Source organism: Gopherus evgoodei, chromosome 20 (genome assembly GCF_007399415.2).
Source record: "Gopherus evgoodei ecotype Sinaloan lineage chromosome 20, rGopEvg1_v1.p, whole genome shotgun sequence".
NCBI lineage: Eukaryota > Metazoa > Chordata > Testudines > Testudinidae > Gopherus > Gopherus evgoodei.
The window spans coordinates 5,225,539-5,244,782 of NC_044341.1; the positions used below are offsets into that span (position 1 = coordinate 5,225,539).

The 19,244-nt window shown below is 44.5% G+C and overlaps 1 protein-coding gene across 1 annotated transcript in view; it reads left to right on the forward strand.

The window, feature by feature from the left end:
• CSMD2 (CUB and Sushi multiple domains 2) overlaps positions 1-18,139 on the forward strand; it is a 531,569-nt gene extending 513,430 nt beyond the window's left edge. Inside the window, 9 exon segments of the mRNA XM_030539111.1 lie at positions 1,720-1,831; positions 5,156-5,335; positions 5,989-6,054; positions 8,064-8,225; positions 8,960-9,072; positions 10,810-10,897; positions 12,442-12,580; positions 14,385-14,562; positions 16,387-18,139. Coding sequence (XP_030394971.1) covers positions 1,720-1,831; positions 5,156-5,335; positions 5,989-6,054; positions 8,064-8,225; positions 8,960-9,072; positions 10,810-10,897; positions 12,442-12,580; positions 14,385-14,544 — 1,020 coding nt within the window. The 3' untranslated portion in view covers positions 14,545-14,562; positions 16,387-18,139.
• The last annotated feature ends 1,105 nt before the right edge of the window (positions 18,140-19,244 follow it).

Below are 19,244 nucleotides of genomic sequence, written 5' to 3' on the forward strand. Positions count from 1 at the left end.
GATTTATTATTAGTGGAATTAGTATTAGCATTGCATGCCCTGTTTCCATTACTTTTAAATCCAAATCATTTAAGTGGCTTTGCTAATCTCAGGCTTGTTGGGGGAAGAAATCAATGTAATGTCATGGAGAGATCCCCTCCATGTTCCACCTGTGGATTCTCATCCAGTGTTTTACACAAGACACCTTACATGCTAGGGTGGGACATGAGGAGGGATTATCCTCTGAAAGTGGATATTTTTTAGTAAAGCTGCTAATTTGTTACCTTGATCCAGTGGTTTAGTGTGTTAATTCTAGGTCCTCATTAATATGGAGACGCCGCAAGTGGTTTTGGGTTTTTTTGGTAAGTGGTGTTGGCAAGAGATCTGAACAGCGCTGGTACCTATGCTGTGAATGAGACTGTGCTCTTGGGCTGTGTTAAGGAGAGCCAGTCATCATCGGCCAGGCAGAAACCCGCAAGAGCCTGCACATGGTGAAACATCACAAAATCAGAATGTTTGTTGATAGGCTGATGAGGAGGCGGTACTGTGTGGGAGAAAGTGCAGGGGAAAATCTTATGTTACTTCTGCCCTTGAGGGAGGTGGATAAGATGATCAAATGTATCAAATTTCCAGCTGGCTTTGAATGTTTAACCTGCAAAAAAGATTGGTAAGCACCCCCACATGCAAATGCCAGGAAGTTGTGATAATTGGAGTCAGAAAGGTGTGTACATCTCAATCAGTCATTTCCTTCTAATCCCTATGATCATGGATGAAGTCCTAGCAAAATGCACATTTGACTTAAGAGGGAGCTAGAATTACACCCCACTATGTATCTTGAACTTCCATGGAAAAATCTGAAATAATGTTTGATAGTTCGTTAGTTGGGGGGGGGTTTAATGATCAAAATGTTTAAGCAACAAAAACCCACCAACAGCAAAAACCAAACTAAAAAGGAGCAGAGTTTATATAGAATTTAGAAGTGCAAAGTGCTTTCACAATTTTTTTTATTTTTAATCTATTCTATATTTAAAAGGAAACATTTGCTTGCAAAGATGGAAACCCAAAAGAAATAGCATCGTGCTAGCAGCCTATGAAAACAGGACCTGAAACTGACTAGTCTGGCCCTGCAGTCCCAGTAGAACAAAGTGTAAAAAATAAATAATAGGGGTGAAAAGTAAATTAGATTTTTAGAATCCTTTTCAGTGTCCATAAGCCAAGGTGGCATCGATAATGTAAGTAAGGGATGTTTCCTGTTGTCATTATTTATTTTGAATGTCCCTTTAAACATTTATCATAAGGAAAATAAACATTGTTCCTTAAGGCAAGGACCATATATCTTGTGTGTTTGCATTTCACTTAGCATAATGGGGCCCTCATCTTGAGCAGGGCCTCTGAGTGCTACTGTAATAAATAACACCAGAGTAGGTGAAATGTAGACTAAACTTTTTAATGAAATTTTATTCCTGGATTTTTTTATGGACACAATTTTGATGAATATTGTAATCGACATTTTGAAAAATTTCGATCAGTTGTAAATCACTTGTGATGCTGCTAATTTGGGGGTAATTGTATGACAAAAAAGCCACACTCACTCTATGAATGGAGCAGCACTGTCCCCACTTGATGCAGAGTTTTTTCCAAGAGCTCTGAACGCTCTGGGATTGGCGTAGAACAGTGTGTGTCAGCTGGTCAATTACACTGGACAATCCAGCTCTTTATCTTTATCTTTTGTTGCGATAGGTGGGAAGCATCATGTTCTTCAGGTGTCAGAAAGGATACCTACTGCAAGGCTCGACCACTAGAACATGCCTCCCCAACCTGACATGGAGTGGAGTACAGCCCGACTGTGTTCGTAAGTGTCATCGGGAAGCTTTGTCTGTGCAACAAACTCCTTTGGCCATGTGGTTTACACCGCAAAACTTTGGCCATTCTGCGTTAGAGGGCAAGGGCCACTGAAATATCATATGTTCTGACTCTCTGTTGCAAAACCGCAGACCACTTCTCTGGTGACATGGATACAGCTGACGAGAACAGCCAGCTTTGTTTTCTGGTGATTTTTTTTTTCCTTCAGCAAAAGAGTTTGATCTTGTGCTGAGATGAGGCTTGGTGTGTTTCATGCTTTTGCAACTGCATTTAATGGCCAAGACAGAGAATTTCAGGCTGGAGGGACCAAGTAATATTCTTCAGAGAGAAGACCACATCAGTGGGATGATGTTTCTGTAGATCTTGCTTAAATTGTAGTTATCTCATTCAGTTCTCCACCATCTTTTCCCCGTTATACAGGGAGGAATTTAGTTCAACGTACTGAGCTCTAATTTGGTATCATGGCATCTAGCGTCTCATCAGAAATATTAGAATTCTTCTCCCTTCCCCTTCTGGGATGACTTATTACCATGATCTTATCCAGTTAATGTAATTCTGTAAGTACAGGTACTACATACATTTAATTTAATAATTCTGTATTGGCCCAATGTCAACTGAAAAGCTACACAATCTGCAAGAAAGAAACCTGCTGAGGGGTATGTCTTGACTGCAAAAAAAAAAAAAAAAGATGTGTTCTTAACTCAGGTTAAAGCAGCACTGAAGTCCCAGCAGCTCATCTTGGAATTCAGGTTAGCAGCTTGAGTTCAAGCCTACTGGGGAGTTGAACTCAAGCTGCTAACCCCAGTCAAAAGCCAAGTTGCTGAGTCTTCACTGCTGTTTTAACCTGGTTAGCTCACGCAGGTTTAGAACGCAGCTTTTACTTGCCGTGAAGACATATGCTTCATGGGGTGCTGGCGGGCAGTGCCACATATGGTTGGGGACACATGACTTTAATGCAGGTGTCTCTTTATCTGCACTCTGAAGGTGTTGAGATGCCCTCACTGAAGGTTATAATGTAAGCATGGGCCCTTAACTAAGAATGGAAGCCATCGGGGTTACATGAAAGCAGGTCCTTCGACGGAGTAGGGATTGGCAATTTGTGGTATGGAGAACCTTATTACTCTTCCTTTGAGCTGCTGATGGGCCTGGGGCATCTCCTACTAAATGTGGATTGGGATTTTGTGCCATTCTGTTCTACTCAGATCATTGTGCTACTTTCCCTACCATAGTGTGTGAACACTTTCAAACACCTGGCCTCACACTGAATTTAATTTCAGACTATGGGATTTACTCAAAGCCATAAATTCCTTTGAGCCTGATCCTGCCGCCATGGACGTCCATGGGAAAAATTCCCAACAGGTGCTGGATTGGGCCCTTTAAGGAACAGGAAAACGTTGTTCATAGCCCAGTTCCCTTTAATTCCAAGATTTTGTTCTCTCACTCCCTTGCTCCTAGAACACTCTTGACTGTGTTCTTGGCCTTCTTTAGCAGGTTATTTCAGATGTTTGTTGTTGTTAGAGCAAGGTGTGCCTACCTGACGTAGCTTAATTCCCCATCAGCCGTTAAAATTCCTAACATGCAGAATCGGAGGAGAAAGGTGCAGTTGTGTGCTGCTGAGTGGCTGCTTCGCCCTGGCAGAGAGCAGTGTTTCTCCTTAGCTTACAAACTCACCTCCCTTGCTGCTGGACTGGAAGATACTCAGTCTGAAGAAGCAGCTATGGGTGTGGGTGGCAGTTAGTTGCTGGTCTTAAGAGAGTTGAAGCAAAAATGTTTCTGTTGCTTGCTTATAACAGGGAGAAATACTGAGTTGCCATCTATCAGTTCTTTTTGAAGCCTCCTCTGTCAGTGCAATCTACAGGAGTAGAATTAGGTGCAGTTACTCTAATTTGCTGAGAGCTGAATTAACATCTACTGATTAGCATAGGGCATGTGTGACTTTGAGCTAGTCATTTCTCTGTCTTTCTTTCCGCATCTGGAAAATGTAGATTATAATAACAATAATAGTCACTGCACGGGGGCTGTTGAGGCTTCATTCATGTTTATAAAGTGCTTTGAGATCCACGGAAAGGGAGAAATCAAAAGGAGGTTTGGGGAAAGCTTGCTACCAATTTGATAATTAGGTGTGTTCAGTAACCCCCCAAGGAAATTGGTGGTATGATTAACAACAAGATTGCATTGAGCAGTAAATCACACACACATAGATGACATAGATTTCTAATATCAAAGGGCCAAACCCTGAAAGATTCTGAGTAACTATGGGAACACAGGTATTTAGCACCTCTGATGATTTGACCCTGTGATTCTGCAGACAGGTAGGTAGGAATTATTAGTTAGAAGGCTGGCCAATAGAGATCCTTGGATCAGAGGAGAAGTAAGGAGAGAATCCATCACTCAGCCACTTTGTAGAACCACTGATACGATCACAGCCTTAACAGGGTTCCGTGTTCTTCTGCAGAAATTGCTCAAGATTAAAGCAGGGTTTGCCTTCAGGCCATTTTCTATCTGCATGTGAACATGGTGACACGATGCTGGGACTACGGCCAGAGGACACATGGGGGACGTTAGATTATTTTCTTTCTTGTTTTTTTTTCAAGCATAGTTAGGTTCCAATAGGGGACTGTGTAAAAATGGCCCCTTCTTGCCCCATGTATTCACTCGTGTGCCTGCTGACTTCATGGTGCAAGGTCTTGCAGAGCAGTGGGAGCATGAGCTGAATTCTATTCTGCCTCTTTCATCGGCAAGAGTCTCTTCAGCACAGTTCCGATTTGGGGATCTTTGTCACTGAGAAGGACATAAGAGGGGTGGAACGAGCAGGGCTCAGCTCTCAAATTCTTGCTGGAATTGGAGGTGCCGCTAACTGGGAAGCTTGTTGGTTGACTCATAAATTGATCACGTAGAATCAGAGAGTGAACTTGAAACCCGGCAGTGTGGCTTTTTCTGCCCATAAATGTGCACTTCTGAGCATTCCCAGAGGAATCCTGCTGTTTGTTGATGCCGTTTGCAGAAGCGTTCAGGAGCGCACAGGCCCTGATTCAGGGCACCTGCTGGAAGTGGTGCTCTGCGTTCAAAGAAATGGGCAGCCAACTGTTGAGGCAGGCGTCTTTGGCCTGTTGAATTCCCTGTATCTGTGAAATGCCCAACCCTGTCGTCTTCACGGAAGGGCTTCAGAGAGTTTTAAGCAGGACAAAACTCCCTTGGGTTAAATCCTGACCGCACTGAAGTCAATGACAAAGCTCCCACTGGAGTCAGGGTTTTACCCCTTGTGGCGATATCCAGGCAGGTCTTCTCATCTCCACCCTTTCTGTTTTTCCAGCTCACCACTGCAAACAGCCAGAGACCCCGTCCCATGCTAATGTGGGTGCCCTAGATTTGCCCTCCTTGGGCTACACCTTGATCTACTCGTGCCAGAGTGGGTACTATCTCACGGGAGGATCCGAACATAGAACCTGCAAAGCGGATGGCAGCTGGACAGGGAAAACACCCATTTGCCTTGGTAAGAGCCCTGAGCCAGCAGGGAGGGAAAGGACCGATTGGCTTGGGTTGTGTCTTGAAGCCCATCCCATTGCTACAGCGATGAGGAGTTGTGATCCAAGGGGAATTTGCTGTCTCACAACATCCAGGATACCTCTGAGAGAAGCTGGCAATGGTCTTGTTGTTTCGTGACTGCAGGTCTTATATAAACATATAAAGCCTTATCCAACTTGCGATGATGTCAAGGAAAACACTGCCATAGGCTTCAACGCCAGGTGAATCAGGCTCATAGACACCAGGGCTAGCAGCGGAAGGAGATTCTGTTTTACCTGCTATGACATTTGGCTCTGAAAAAAACCTAGTTAAAGTCCCTCACAGAGAGGCAGATGGATAGAAGGGGAATTCCAGCTCCCAGGGCTATTCCAGCTACCAACGGGCTGTTTGGGGTGCCAGTTACTGGGGGTGAGCATGCACACTGTGGGCATGAGAAATGTTAGCTCGATGTTTATCTCCTCTTGCTGCTCCTTTCTGAGCTGTCACAAATATCTGAGCACTGGGAAACGAATGTGAAACGACTCCCACACATCCATCATGTGTTGCCACAAGGGAAGTGATTAAACCATACTTCAGCATCCCGTAATATTAATTTGCTGCTGTTTTGCCCATTCTTTTCAGCTGATATACGACCCAGCGGAAGACCGGTTGGCACTGCCAGGGATCCACCCCTTGCTAAAGTGTCAGGTACTATGGCATGGTTATTTATTCTGTCAGAAGCATTGCTATTTAGACTTAACACAAAAATGTGGAAATAGAAGGTGGCAAGGAGCAATCTACAGCTCCCCTGCCTTTTCCTGTTATCAAATCGTTCGGAAGGCTAATAAATAGCTTTTAGATTGTTCCCTGCAGTCCTTTAAACCATAGGGCCAGTGGAAACACTCAGAGTCCCCTAGCCACTGGGTTCCGTGGTAGCGCCACACTTAGACATCAGTGAGAATCACAGCACAAGGGAGTTAGGCACCTATCTCCTATTGAATTTCTCTTTGGCTCCTTTGAAAATCTCAGCCGTGTGTGTCTCTTCGGACTAGAGCTGGTCAGAATTTTTGATTCAGAAACTTTTTTTTAATGAAAAATTGTTTTTTCATAAAGAAAACTTCCCTGAAAAGCTGTGTTGTTTGGGGTGGGGTTATTTTTTATTTTCCAGTGTTTTGTCAAAACTGGACATTTCAAAAGGTCAGAGTTTGTTTTTTATCCCCGTCTATCTCCTCCTTTTTTTCCTTTATTCCTTTCTGCCACCGAATACAATAGAATGAACCAGGGCTGGGGATTTTCTCACTTTGTTTTTCTTTATTTTCCTTTTGCCACTTTTCAAAACTTCAACACTGGACAAGTTGCAGACAGAGGGGCAAAAGGACAAATTAAACTCTTATCAGTTTTCAAAAATTGGAGAAGTTGCAGGGGCCTCAGTCATTCATCTCTCCTGTTTACTCTCTCTGGCACACAAGTTAGGCTCCCAAAGAATGAAATGTTTTAGTCTAATGGAAATCTTGTGTTAGTATAGGGGTATCTGAGTGAAATTGAACGGCCTCGTGTACAGGAGATGAGGCTAAATGATTAAATGATCCCTTCTGGCCTTAAACTCTATGAAAAGTTTTGAAAAATAATATGGATCAGAGTGGCACAAAAAAAAAAAGGCCAAGGGGAGGAACAGGAGGGGGAGATTCTAAATTTTTCAAAAAACAAATTGCAATAATTTTTTAAAAACATGTCACTTTTTTTTTCAATTTTTTACATGAGACCTTTGGGGGAGAACTTTAAAAATCAAATGTACTTTTTTAGAGGAAGGATGGTTTTGTGATTAAGGCCCTGGCATAACACTCCGGACTCCTGGGTTCAATTCCCACCTCTGCCGCAGGCTGTGTGACTTGGACCAAAGTCACTTAAACTGCTCGTTGCCTCTGTTCCCAATCTGTAAAATGGGCGTAAAAACTTTTCCTTTCTCCTGCCTTTTGTCTGTCTTTAAATTGTAATATCTTTGGCTAATACACTATGGCCCAGATTTTTAAAGGTACTTCAGCATTTCTCTGCTCAGCACTGCAACAGTTAACTAATTTAGGAGTCTGAATCTCGTTTTCAAAAGAAATTTAGCATTTAGGAGCCAAAATCCCTTTGAAAGTCAATGGGCCTTAGGAAAATGAAAGTTAGGCTCATAAATCACTTAGGCTTTGTAATCCTGAGCACTGCATTACGTAAGTACCTTTAAAAATCTGTCTGTCTCCTACTATGTGCATATACAGCCCCTCGTATGATGAGTCCTCAAACACAGCCAGGGTCCCTGTGCACTACTGTAATGCAAATATTATTAATACTTTTGACATTTTGTGCTGCTTGTTTTCTGTTTACCCTTTCCCCACTTGAACAAGGAAACCAGACTGATCAGTTTCCCTTTAGTTTCTAGTCTGTTATGTTTTGTGTTTCTCATGTGTTTAGGGAAATCTTGGTGCATCCAAGTTTCCAAACATGACAAACAATTTTCTATTCGTATTAGAATTTTTTTAAAGTACATTTTTATCCCAGCTGAAATTGCACCTTTAAATAAATTCATTCCTATGGATCTACCTGTTTCTTTGTCGTCTTTTCCTCCCAAGGGATGTTCACAATATTATCAATCATACAGCAATATGGTAGAATATACCTTAGCTCTGCTCAAAACCCCCTCTTTCCTCCCCACCCCTCTTTCTTACTGTTTCCAGTTCCCGCTGATGTGTTTGCAAAGAATTCTCTGTGGAAAGGCTCTTACGAATACATGGGAAAGAAGCAGCCCGCGATGCTCTCTGTCACGAGCTTTGATCCCACTACCAGTAAAGTCAATGCTACTTTGATAGACCACAGTGGCGTGGAACTGCTGGTGTCAGGTAGGGGGGCCTAGCACAGCAGCTTCTATGGATCCACACTCACCGTGGCAGGTGCAGTCAGTCTCTCGCACTGAAACGGTGGCCTTTGGAGTCACAGACTGAAGCAGTGTTGTTCTGTTTTTGTGAATGATATTGATTGCCTGCTGGATCTTCGACAGAACCGCTGAGCTTTGAAAGCTCCGCTCTTTGATAGCATTAGAGATTGAAAACAAGGAGTTCCTGCACCTGGAGTTAAAGATACAGACTTTTGCTCTGATTCCAGCTGAAAGCCAGGGCTGAGCTCATGCTTGGTTCTGCAGTGACAGATTCACAATTAGTTCATACAAATGAGGTAAAAAGGCATAGACACCTCCTGCCTCATTATCCTCCGTTCCGTGCTTCTTATAATGAACTGGTTATAAAGCTTTAACCCTGACAGGCTAGGTTCTTCCCATCCACCAGATGGTTTGTTATCCTGGGGAGGTCTGTGGGGTGGTGGTTAGTTTTGGTTTTATCGCTTCGTGGCAACACTTTTATATGGTGCAGGAGTTGTTTCTTGCTTTGGGAAGAAGCAGTTATTGTGCCACCATCTCTGGCTCAGGTAGAAAATTCTCAGAAGCTACTTTTATAAATTGTCATCTCAGACTATTTGTTCCACTGGCTGAGCCCCCGCACCTCCATGTCGAAATAAGGCACCTGCCAAGTTTGCTAGACCAAGAATGGCTGATTGGTAAAACCCGTGTGTTATTTTCCAGGCATTTACAAGAGAGAAGACATGCACCTACTTCTCCAGGTTTATCAGATAACAGGACCGGTGGAGATCTTTGTTAACAAGTTCAAGAATGATAAATGGGCTTTAGATGGGCATGTAAGTATATCGGCACATGTGCAAATGTGTACTCTAAGTACACAACTCTCTTGCGTGGCAGTGTGTGTTAGTGTAACAGCTCCTTCGTGGGTTATCAGCAAAGTCTGACCTTGAGAACCACAGCACAGACCTCTGCCACCTGCGCTGAAAGAGTAGCTCACTTAGCTGGTAGCAGTAGTAGGTTGTTATCCTCTGCTGTTAAAGGAGGATGCGATGCTCTCTGCCAGTGCATTAGATTAACATTGCACAAGCAGCCCTTCTGCTATCACTTATGGCCATATGGATTTTCATTGCCCAGTGTTGTTAAATCTGCATGTTCCCCAGATAACGCAAAAGAAGAAGCCAGGAAGGTTAATTCCAACTCAGCATTATGTCTCAGTTTAACATCCAAAAGAGCTAATCTTTCCCTGAGGACTTGGCTTCCCACACCAGCTTTTGTCTCTGGTAACTTTACATGTGCCTCAGAGGCCTCCTGGAGCTTAGGAGGAGACTTCTTCTGATTGACCCCATGATCAGATGCAGCCTTAGCTCTGGTTATCTCTGTTATCTGCAGTATGTGCAGCAGTTATTACAAACAAGATTTCCCCCCTCAGGAACAAGTTGTTGGGTTGTTTGGTTTAAAAAAAAAAAAAAGCTTTCAGCTTTCTGTGCAGTTGAATTAAATTAATGCTATGCATAAACTTGGAAGAGATTGCAAAGACGAAGCAAGTTCTGCTCGTAAACAGGTGGCTAATGTGAAGTCTCCAGTAAACTCCAGCTGCTGCGCTTCTCAAGCTTCTGTTGGGAGCCAAGTACTAAACTTCATGTGCTGCGGCAAACGATGAATTTCAAAAGTTTGGATACTTTGTTGGTCTTGTTTTATGGCACAAATTTTTCCTCTGTCAGACTCAACAGTCAATTGTTTAGTGCCACTCTGTGCCTTCCAACTAGAATCTCCTAACAAGAACTTTGCAAGACTTCCGGACACCCAGTGGGGCATACATCTTGCCAGATGCCAGTATTCTATGCAATTAGAGAGTAGAGTTGGAAGCAAGACTACCGAGAAAATCAGTGGTGGGCTTCCATTCTCTCAATAGCTACCGTAGTAAATTCGCTCATTTTACATGTTTTGAGCAGCCATTGCAACAGATTCCATCTGGCATCCAAGAATCACACTGGGTCCATTCTGCATCTCCTCTCCTCACCTCTAATAAATGTTCCGCAGTCTGAAACTTTAGCTGGCCATTCTTTTGATGCTAACCAAAGCAGACTAGACTCCGCTCATTCACCCAAACCTGGGTTGGTTCTGCAAGACCAAAAGGAACAAACTATTGGTTTTGTCAATGAAGTCAGCTGCTGAAGATGCTAAGATTAGAATTCACCCCTGTGCCAAGGGCCAGCATGAAATCTTTACAGCACTTGAAGTTCAAAATAAGTCTTCAATTGAAATTACATCTATGCTCCCCATGTGGCACTGGGGTGAATTTCACCCTCTGAAACAATATACCTTGAACAGAAGAGTGTCATTTGTGTGTGGCCATACTTTTAATATTAACCAAGCACATCATTAATATTAATATCAGATATTTAGCTAAGTTGATCTTTGTGTGAGTAAATGTATCCATGCTTCTGCCGCCCACTGTGCTTTGAACAGATTTATGGCCAAACCACCAGGTTTGTGTTACATCTGCAGTAAGATGCGATGAATTTTTGAGATTCCATTGTAAATATGATTTATTTGGGCTCTTACGATTACAGGTCTCGTCTGAGTCGTCAAGCGGCACTTTTGTATACCAGGGCTTTGTAGGCGGCAAAGGGTTTGGGCAGTTTGGCCTTCAGAGACTCGGTAAGTTTTGTTTTATCATTATTTCAGTGTTTAAGATGGATTTCGGCACTGGGGAAAGTTTGAAAACATGAAGCGTTTTACCATTCCTGCATTTTGGTTTCCAAATATACCGGGCCTTATCTACACGCCGTGTAAACTGGCTTAATCTGACTGATGCTAGTGGAGCTGCACTTATTTTATACCAGCTGAGGATCTGGCCCAATATTTCTCGCTGCTTTGGCTGTTTGATCTGTCCATCTTTTAAACACCCGTGCCTCCTTCCTTACTGTCAACCGCCTCCTCCTGAAGCAAGGACTGACCTCTGCACTGGTGATTCCGTGCAAAGGCTGTCTAGCCTTTGCAACAACAACAACCAAAAAAGGATGTCTTAGCTCAGGTTAGCTTAGTCAGGTTAAAATAGCAGTGAAGACATGGAAACTCGGCTTTTAACGCAGGTTAGCAGCTTGAGTTGAAACCCAGGCTCCCCTACAGGCTGTCACTTGTGCTGCTAACCTGAGTTACAAGTTGAGTTGCCATGTTTTCACCGCTGTTGTAACCTGAGTTACACCCAGGTTAAGAACACACCATTTTCCAGTGTAGACGTCTCCTTCCAGCCACACTGTAAAGCTGTAGCTTTCTCTGTGGCAGGGGGATTGGCAGAGTCAATGAGAGCAAAACATGCCTCTTTAAGGACAGCAGAAAGATAAATATTGGTAATGAAGCCAAAGGAAAAGACAACCCATGTGGTCTAGTTGCTAGAGTAAGACTGTGAAGCCAGGATTCCTGTGGGTGAAAACTTGGCTATATTGGAAGCAATAGCAAAACTCCCCACTGCCAGCGAGAAATCATGCTACACACTGGACCTGCAGCCGGCAGACCTGAGGCGTGGCTCTGTCACTGTCCAGTGCCAAGCCACTCCACCTGTCTGAGCCTCAGTTTCCCCATCTGTCTAAAGGGGGTGAAACTACTTTCCTGCCTCGTGGGGGTGTTCTGAGGACACGTTCATGACTATTTCTGACATGTTCATGTCCTGTAGTGGTGGGGGCCTTTGGAGTACCTGGGTACAGCAAATAGAACTGGAGTCTCTTCAGAATGCTACCTGCTAGAGAACCGACTCTTAGGGTTTCCACCAGCCCTTGCTTGCTAGTATTTGAGATGTGATTAGCCTGCTGTTACTGCAGCTCCGAGCATGATAACATAAGCAGCTGCCCCAATGCTCCTCTTCCACCCCTGTCTGCAATCACCCAATTGCTAGCAGGCCAGCATTAACCCTACCCTGAGAACCCTACCTTTAGGCACTGACACTTGAGCATTGTGGTGTTAGTATTTTTACTTTACTTAGATCTTTGCTGGGTTTTTTTTCTTTACTATGAAGTCAATGTTGAAATCTCAAACTAGGTGACATTATGCATTGTACTATAGCTGCAGTCCAACCTGCATATGAATCCAAACCTTTAAATTACCTTGATGCTGAAGCATGGAATGAACTTGTTCTAGCAGAACTGGAGCAAACCCCAGTTCCCAGCAGCTGGGGTTTAAACGTATTTATTTTTGTTGTGTTTCAGACATCAGCCTGATTGAAAACGATCCAGAATCAATAGGACATCATTTTGCATCAAACAGCAGTTCTGTGGCAGCTGCCATTCTTGTGCCTTTCATAGCCCTGATTATTGCAGGGTTTGTGCTCTATCTCTACAAACACAGGTAGGTTTCAGGAGTGAAGCGATTAAAAAAACTTGATTCATTGCTGTGCCGCGAGGGGAAATGCCTGGAGAAAATGGGATAGAAAAGAGCTAGGTGCCGAGGGGAATATTAATATTTGCAAGCTTAGCTTAAGAGAGCTCCTGATAGTTCTGCTTTCTGATGTGGTTGGTAAGGTGAGGAAATACTGTAGCAGCATATTTGCAAAGGACTGGGTAATTTAACAACTGCTAAGAAGATTTGTAGCAATGCCAGGTTAGATAAGGCAAGCGCATCTCATGCTTCAGTTTAAGACTAATCCTGCAGGCATTGCAAAGAAATTTTTTCTCAGGATTTGATGCTTTAGAGTGAGAGCTGTTGCTTTGGTTTGAAACTTCATGTTCGTTGGTCACTGTAGGAGGTAGGATACAGGACTTGCCCGCCCCATGGTCTGGTCCAGGGTGGCCAATCTATGTTGACGATGCCTTTGGGAATCTGGGCATTGCAGTGAGATTGTCAAAAGTACCTTAGGGGTTGATAAGCACAAGTCTCTGAGAATGCTGGCGGAATTTGTGCTGCTAACCATCTTGGGTGCTTTTGAATGTCTCCCCCTCGGTCCATGTGCTAGTGACCTGAGCATCATTGGTAGCTGGCTTACACAAATGACAGATATTTACATCTTGGCAATGCTAGTGCTGCTCACCACTCGGGGACGAGTCTTGTTCAGATGTACTTGCAGCTTACTCCTTTGAAACGAGACACAACAATGGAAAATTGTGGGCACTGAATGCTTGAGAACCTGGCTCTGAGCTTGTCTCAAAATTTGGCCCAAAAGGCCTGGTTAAGAGTAGTTGAATTACCCACAACTCCAGCTGAGAACAGTGGAAGTCCCAGTTGCTTGGCACCTTTCAGGATGACGGTGCAGGCTCAGCAGGCTGCAAACAGATTTCACCTTCCATTGTTTTTTGTCTTGGATCCGGTACCGTTTCCACACGACCCTTTGTCTTGAAAGGAACAAGATGAACAATGTGGTGGATGGGGGAGATTAGTCTTGTTTTGCCTTACAGCAGGCAATTGGGTGTCTCTGAAAAACCTCAAGTCCCAATAAGATAGCAAGACCTCCTTTTCCAGACCTGTCCTGCTAGCAATTCTGGGCCAGATCCTCAGCTGGTGTAAAGCAGCATAGCTATGCTGATTTACACCAGCTAAACTTCTGGCCCTCCATTCCTGCTTAATGCTATCAGGGCACCACCAATGAGGTAATATTGATACAACTAAGAAAGCGCCCAGAGATATTCTGTAGGCCATTTGGGCACATCTGACCCTGCTCAAGTGTAGTGAATTCATTAGACCTTTCAGTGAGACAGGGTGCGTGAGGTAATATCTTTTACTGGACTAATTTTATGGAAAGGGACATGCTTTTGAAATTCACAGAGCTCTTTTTTCAGGTCTGGGATAGGTAACCAGAATGTCCAAGCTAAATACAAGGTGGGACAGATTGTTAAGCGTAAGAAGTTCACATATACTATAAGAGACCACTTAAAATGAAGAGGGCAGTAAACCCCTCTGCAGTCATAGGATAATGGAGGGTTAGCTGGCAATGGGGTGTGTTACAAGTCGTTGTAATAAGCCATAAAACCAGGGTCTCTGTTAAGTCCAGGGTTTTTAGCATCCAGCAGACACTATTTAATTTAAGTTCCCAAGCCCATCTCTTAGACCTTTCAGTGTCGTTTTGGCTCAGCATCCAAGCTGGGAGAAATGGTCACAAGCCAGATACCGTGAGGAACTAGCTGTGATTTCTCTGGATTCTGTTTCTGGCACCCTGCAGGAGAAGACCAAAAGTACCATTCAACGGTTATGCCGGCCATGAAAACACCAACGTCCGGGCGACGTTTGAAAACCCGATGTATGACCGAAACCTACAACCCACAGACATCGTGGCCAACGAGGCGGATTTCACTGTCAGCACCGTGTGCACGGCGGTATAGCATTCATCCTCTCGTGCGGTGAGTGTGAGAAAAGAAAACTTGACACTTGGCTGTTGAAGGCACCCGCAGATCTATCTATTTTGTTGGCCCAACCAGGCTGCAGCAGTCACCATTAAAACGCCAATGTTGTTATAAACAGGGTCTCTTTAATGGTGACCACTGACTAATCCACTGTAATCCACACATGCAGCTTATACAGAGCCTTTCTTTGACTTCAACCCAAGTGCCGTGCTGTTACTTGGACAGAAATGGGCATTGATCCATACAGATCCCTGTTTGCTTGTGAAAACCTAACATTTAATTGGCATGTTTTGGAATTCTAAGTCCAACCCCCTGAGAGGCACATGCTCACCCCTGCCCTTCCCCCCCCCCCAGTGAGGAGAACAAACACCTGGTGGGGGAGGGAGAGGGAAGTGAGTCCAAAATTCAAACTGGAATAATTCCCTTAATAAAAATAAAAAATTGCAGGCAGGGAATCTCGCCTAGTGGTTTCAGCAGGAGCCTGTGTTCTAGTCTCTTGTGAATTCAGGGAGCACGAATAGTCTTGTGGTGAAGGCACTGGATTGGAACTCAGGAGATCAGGACTGGATTCCTGGCTCTGCCACAGACTTCAGGCTTGGCTACACTGACGCTTTACAGCGTTTCAACTTTCTCGCTCAGGGTTGTGAAAAAACATCCCCCTGAGCGCAGCAAGTTACAGCGCTGCAAAGCACCAGTGTAAACAGTGCCCCAGTACTAATCCCACGGGGAGGTGGAGTACCTGCAGCTCTGGGAGAGCTGTCTCCCAGCACTGGCGCCATGACCACCCTCGCACTTCAAAGCGCTCCCGCAGCAGTGCTTTGGAGTTTCGAGTGTAGCCAAGCCCTTCCTGTGTGACCTTGAATAACTCAATGAGCCCTTCCCTGCCTCCATCCCCTCTGTACAACAGGGTTAACAGCCCTGCTGTATCTCACAGGAGCGTTGGGAGGATAAATACATTGCAAGATTGTCAGGTGCTTAGCTGCTGTGGTGACTGGGCCCCGATAATCACCTAACAGTTAGAAAGTTATTACTGCCAGATCTGTGACTCATCTCAGCTTTTGCTAAGGGGAGCAGAGACAGGTTCAGTCAGTCAGCACCAGTGCATGAACCCAAATGTTTGGGAATCCATCACTGGCAGGCAAATACACCAGGCTGTTATACCGGGGAAGAGATCTGAGATTGTCCCCAACACCTTAGATCCGCACATCCAAACACTTTGGATCTGATCACTGCAGTTTGGTTCCATCTGTAAGTAGAGACCATGATGCTGTTACTGAGACTGCCTTGTGCACAGTGGGAGGAGAGGAGCAAGGTGGCCCAGTGGTTTGGGCAGTAGCCTGAGACTTGGAAAAACCAGCTTCAACTCCCTGTTCCGCCACAGCCTTCTTTTGTGACCATGGTCAAGTCACTTAGCTTGTCTGTGCCACAGTTCTCCATCTGTACAGTGGGAATCATAGCCTTGCCCTACATCATAGAGGCGTGGGGGTGGGAGGGTAAATACATTACAAACTGTGAGGTGCTCAGATATTATGGTAATGGGTGCAAAGTAAGGTATATCTTAGGCCAGGGGTATACACTAGAAAATATCACAAAAAAAGTGTGTTTGCTGGCATATCTTAGACATCAACATAAGCTACACCAATAAAAGTGCTTATTTTTGCCAGTATAAGCAGCATCCCCACCCCTAGCCAGTATTGCTATATCAGCAAAAGTTTCTAGTGTAGCCCTGGCCTCAGAAAGATAGTAAAACTGCCTCTGGTTCTTGCATGTCTAATAATAACTTGCTCTTGTCTCTCTCTCCTTCCTCCCCAACCACCCCAGAATTCTCCACGGGCAGGTGTCCTGTTGATGATTGTGTTTCACCTCACTAGTCCTCGGTCATTATCTTCCCTCCCCCAGTCATGCTGAGGCTGTGGAGAAGCTGCTGCTCCATTCTTGGACTTTGAGTTACTCCAGAGAGAGCCTGCTAGGCTGTCTTCCATCCTCCTCATCTTCACCAACCCACCACATCTTGCAGTGGATAATCAAGCCAACCAAAGTGTCTCCTCCAGCACAGCTCGGGAGAACCTCTCCTTTTCCCCTCCACTGAGCCACTTCCAGTTCCTCCTGGCCAACTCCAAGATTGCAGAGTTGCTGCTCAGAAATCAGACCGCGCCCAGCTGCTGAGCCTTAGAAGGCAGGTGATCGCCTTCTAAATTGCCTTGCCAACCTGCTGTTCATTATCTCAAGAGAAGCAGTTAATGCCAGCTGAGTGCTTTTCTAGCAGTGGAAACAGCTGTTGGGGGCTTCTGTGAAACCAACACCCCCATTGCTTTTGGGAAAAAGCTCTCTTGGCAAAGGGATGGACTTCAGGTTGCATGGCACAAAATGTCTATGGGCGTAACTGAGACATCCAACTTCTGGAAGGGAGAAATGATTGGTTGGTCTGTTGTTGATTTTTGTTTTGGTTTTTAGCAAGGGCTTTTAGTGATGCAAAAGTTCTGAACAAGGATTTTTTTTTTTTATTAGAGAGAAGGAAAATCTTTTTTTCCCTTCTTATTGATTTTTCCGTTGGTTTTCTTCTGCTGCTGCTGTTAATTTCAACATCCTTTCTCTAAATCTCAGAGGTCACCATGGGGCCAATAGGAATTGAGTCTCTCAACCAATGATTCTCTGTCCCTCCTGTCCCAGCGTTAATGATTGCTGCTCTTCTGTAACTCTTTACACAAACATACAAATTTAGGGGGATAGAAAAAAAGAAAACTTCTTTTTCAAAATAGACCCTACAAATGCAGATCATTTTTTCCCCTAGTGAGTTCAGAAACCTTTGCCCTTTCCTTGGCAACACGGGAAGGGCTTTAATTTCAATGCGGCACCATGGGCTATACTTCTCAGAGGCCAAAAGACAGTTTTGACCGCAATGAAAGCAGATGATAAGACTTGATGTTGTTATATTTCCCTTCAAAGAATGACGCTTTGGTGATGAGACTGATCAGCTCTAATAAAGGGATTTAGGTTTTGATTCAGGATTTAATTCTGTTTGGTGTGAGTAGCTCTTTGTTAGACAGGACTGAAGTCAGAGAGAGCAACCGTGCCGTTTTATCACATCACGAGCCGACCACTTTTCCCAATGCAGCAGACTTAGACCAGTATGTGTCAAATGAACTTAGAAGAAGCAGCTTTTAGTTACTGAAGTGGAAACAAAACTTTAAAAAAAAAACACAAAAAACCCAAGGTGTTAATTTACATTTGTTTGGTTTTGAACAGTATCTTTCCCCTGTCTAATATTGTCTTGGTTCCTGTCTGATTAAAGCCACACTGCAGTGCTTTTCTTTGCTTTCCCCTTTACTGGAGCTATAGATATATTTATTTTTACTTCTAGCTCTTATTTTGACAGCTGTCTGACAGTAAGCAGTGATCTGCAGCCTGTTTGCTGAACAGCCAGCCTGCCAAAACACAGGCCAGTTGCACTCCCAGAACCATGCTGCTCAGATGGATTGGGAAGAGACTCGTGTGTGTTTAAAGCGATAGGGTCCTGTGGCCCCTTATAGACTAACAGACGTATTGGACGAAGTGGGTATTCACCCACGAAAGCTCATGCTTCAATACATCTGTTAGTCTGTAAGGTGCCACAGGACTCTTTGTTGCTTTTTACAGCTCCAGACTAACACAGCTCCCCCTCTGATGTGTGTGTTTGTGTATGTGTGTGTATTCAAAGCAGGTGCCCGTTTTTAACAGTGCGAGTGATTAACTACTGGAACAGCTTAGTCAGGGTTGTGGTAGATTCTCCATCCCTGGCAATTTTTCAGTCAAGATGGGCAGTTTTTCTAACCGATCTACCCTAGGCATTACTGTGGGGCCTGTGCTATGCAGGAGGTCAGAGTAGATAATCACAGTGGTCCCTTCTGGCCTTGGCATCTCTGAAAAACCAGCGCGCCGATCCTGCAATGAACGCCAGTGGCTGCTCACACATTGCTCCTTGCCATTTTGGGTAGTGGGCCCATGCTGACAAAGAGCAGCTCCCCCAGCAGGACACTAGCAACGGGTCGTACCCAATGCGCCGATGAGGCTGCTCCTCGTGCTACTGGGGGAGGGGGAGTTCCCTCTTGGGGCGGGGGGTTAAAGTGGTGATGAGCAGCTCCCTCTAAAGCAAAGACTTTGTGGATTATGGGCCCCATTCCGTCCCCATCCCCACTTGTGTGGACTGATAGAGAGTCTGGATCCAGTTGCAAATTGAGATAGACAGATGTATAAGAAAAGAACTCCACAGCACATGACTGAAGTCTGCAGCAGCATTCAGTATCATAGCCACAGGGCCAGCTTCTTGCCTTTGCACGTGTGTCAATGTGGAGTAACTCCTGTGAGCTCAGTGGGGTAACCAAGCTAAGGATCAGCCCAGTGATTTTTATTTTGCCTGCAAATAGGTGACCAGCTTCAGATTTGAAGATTTGAGACCTCTCTCTGGTCTCCCTCCATTATCCCAGCCACTACTTCAACCAAATAAGATCCCCAGGCGATTGCACAGAGCATTATTCCTATTCTTTTTAGTGACCCCATGGTATATTGTGAGGACCCAGCTCCCCTAGAAAGAGAACTGTGCTTTTAGCAAGAGAGCATCCTCTTGCAATCATTCATGCTCTGCTGATAATTATTGTATCAAATTGGCAGCCCTCTCGACCTTCACACTTACTGTTCTGCTT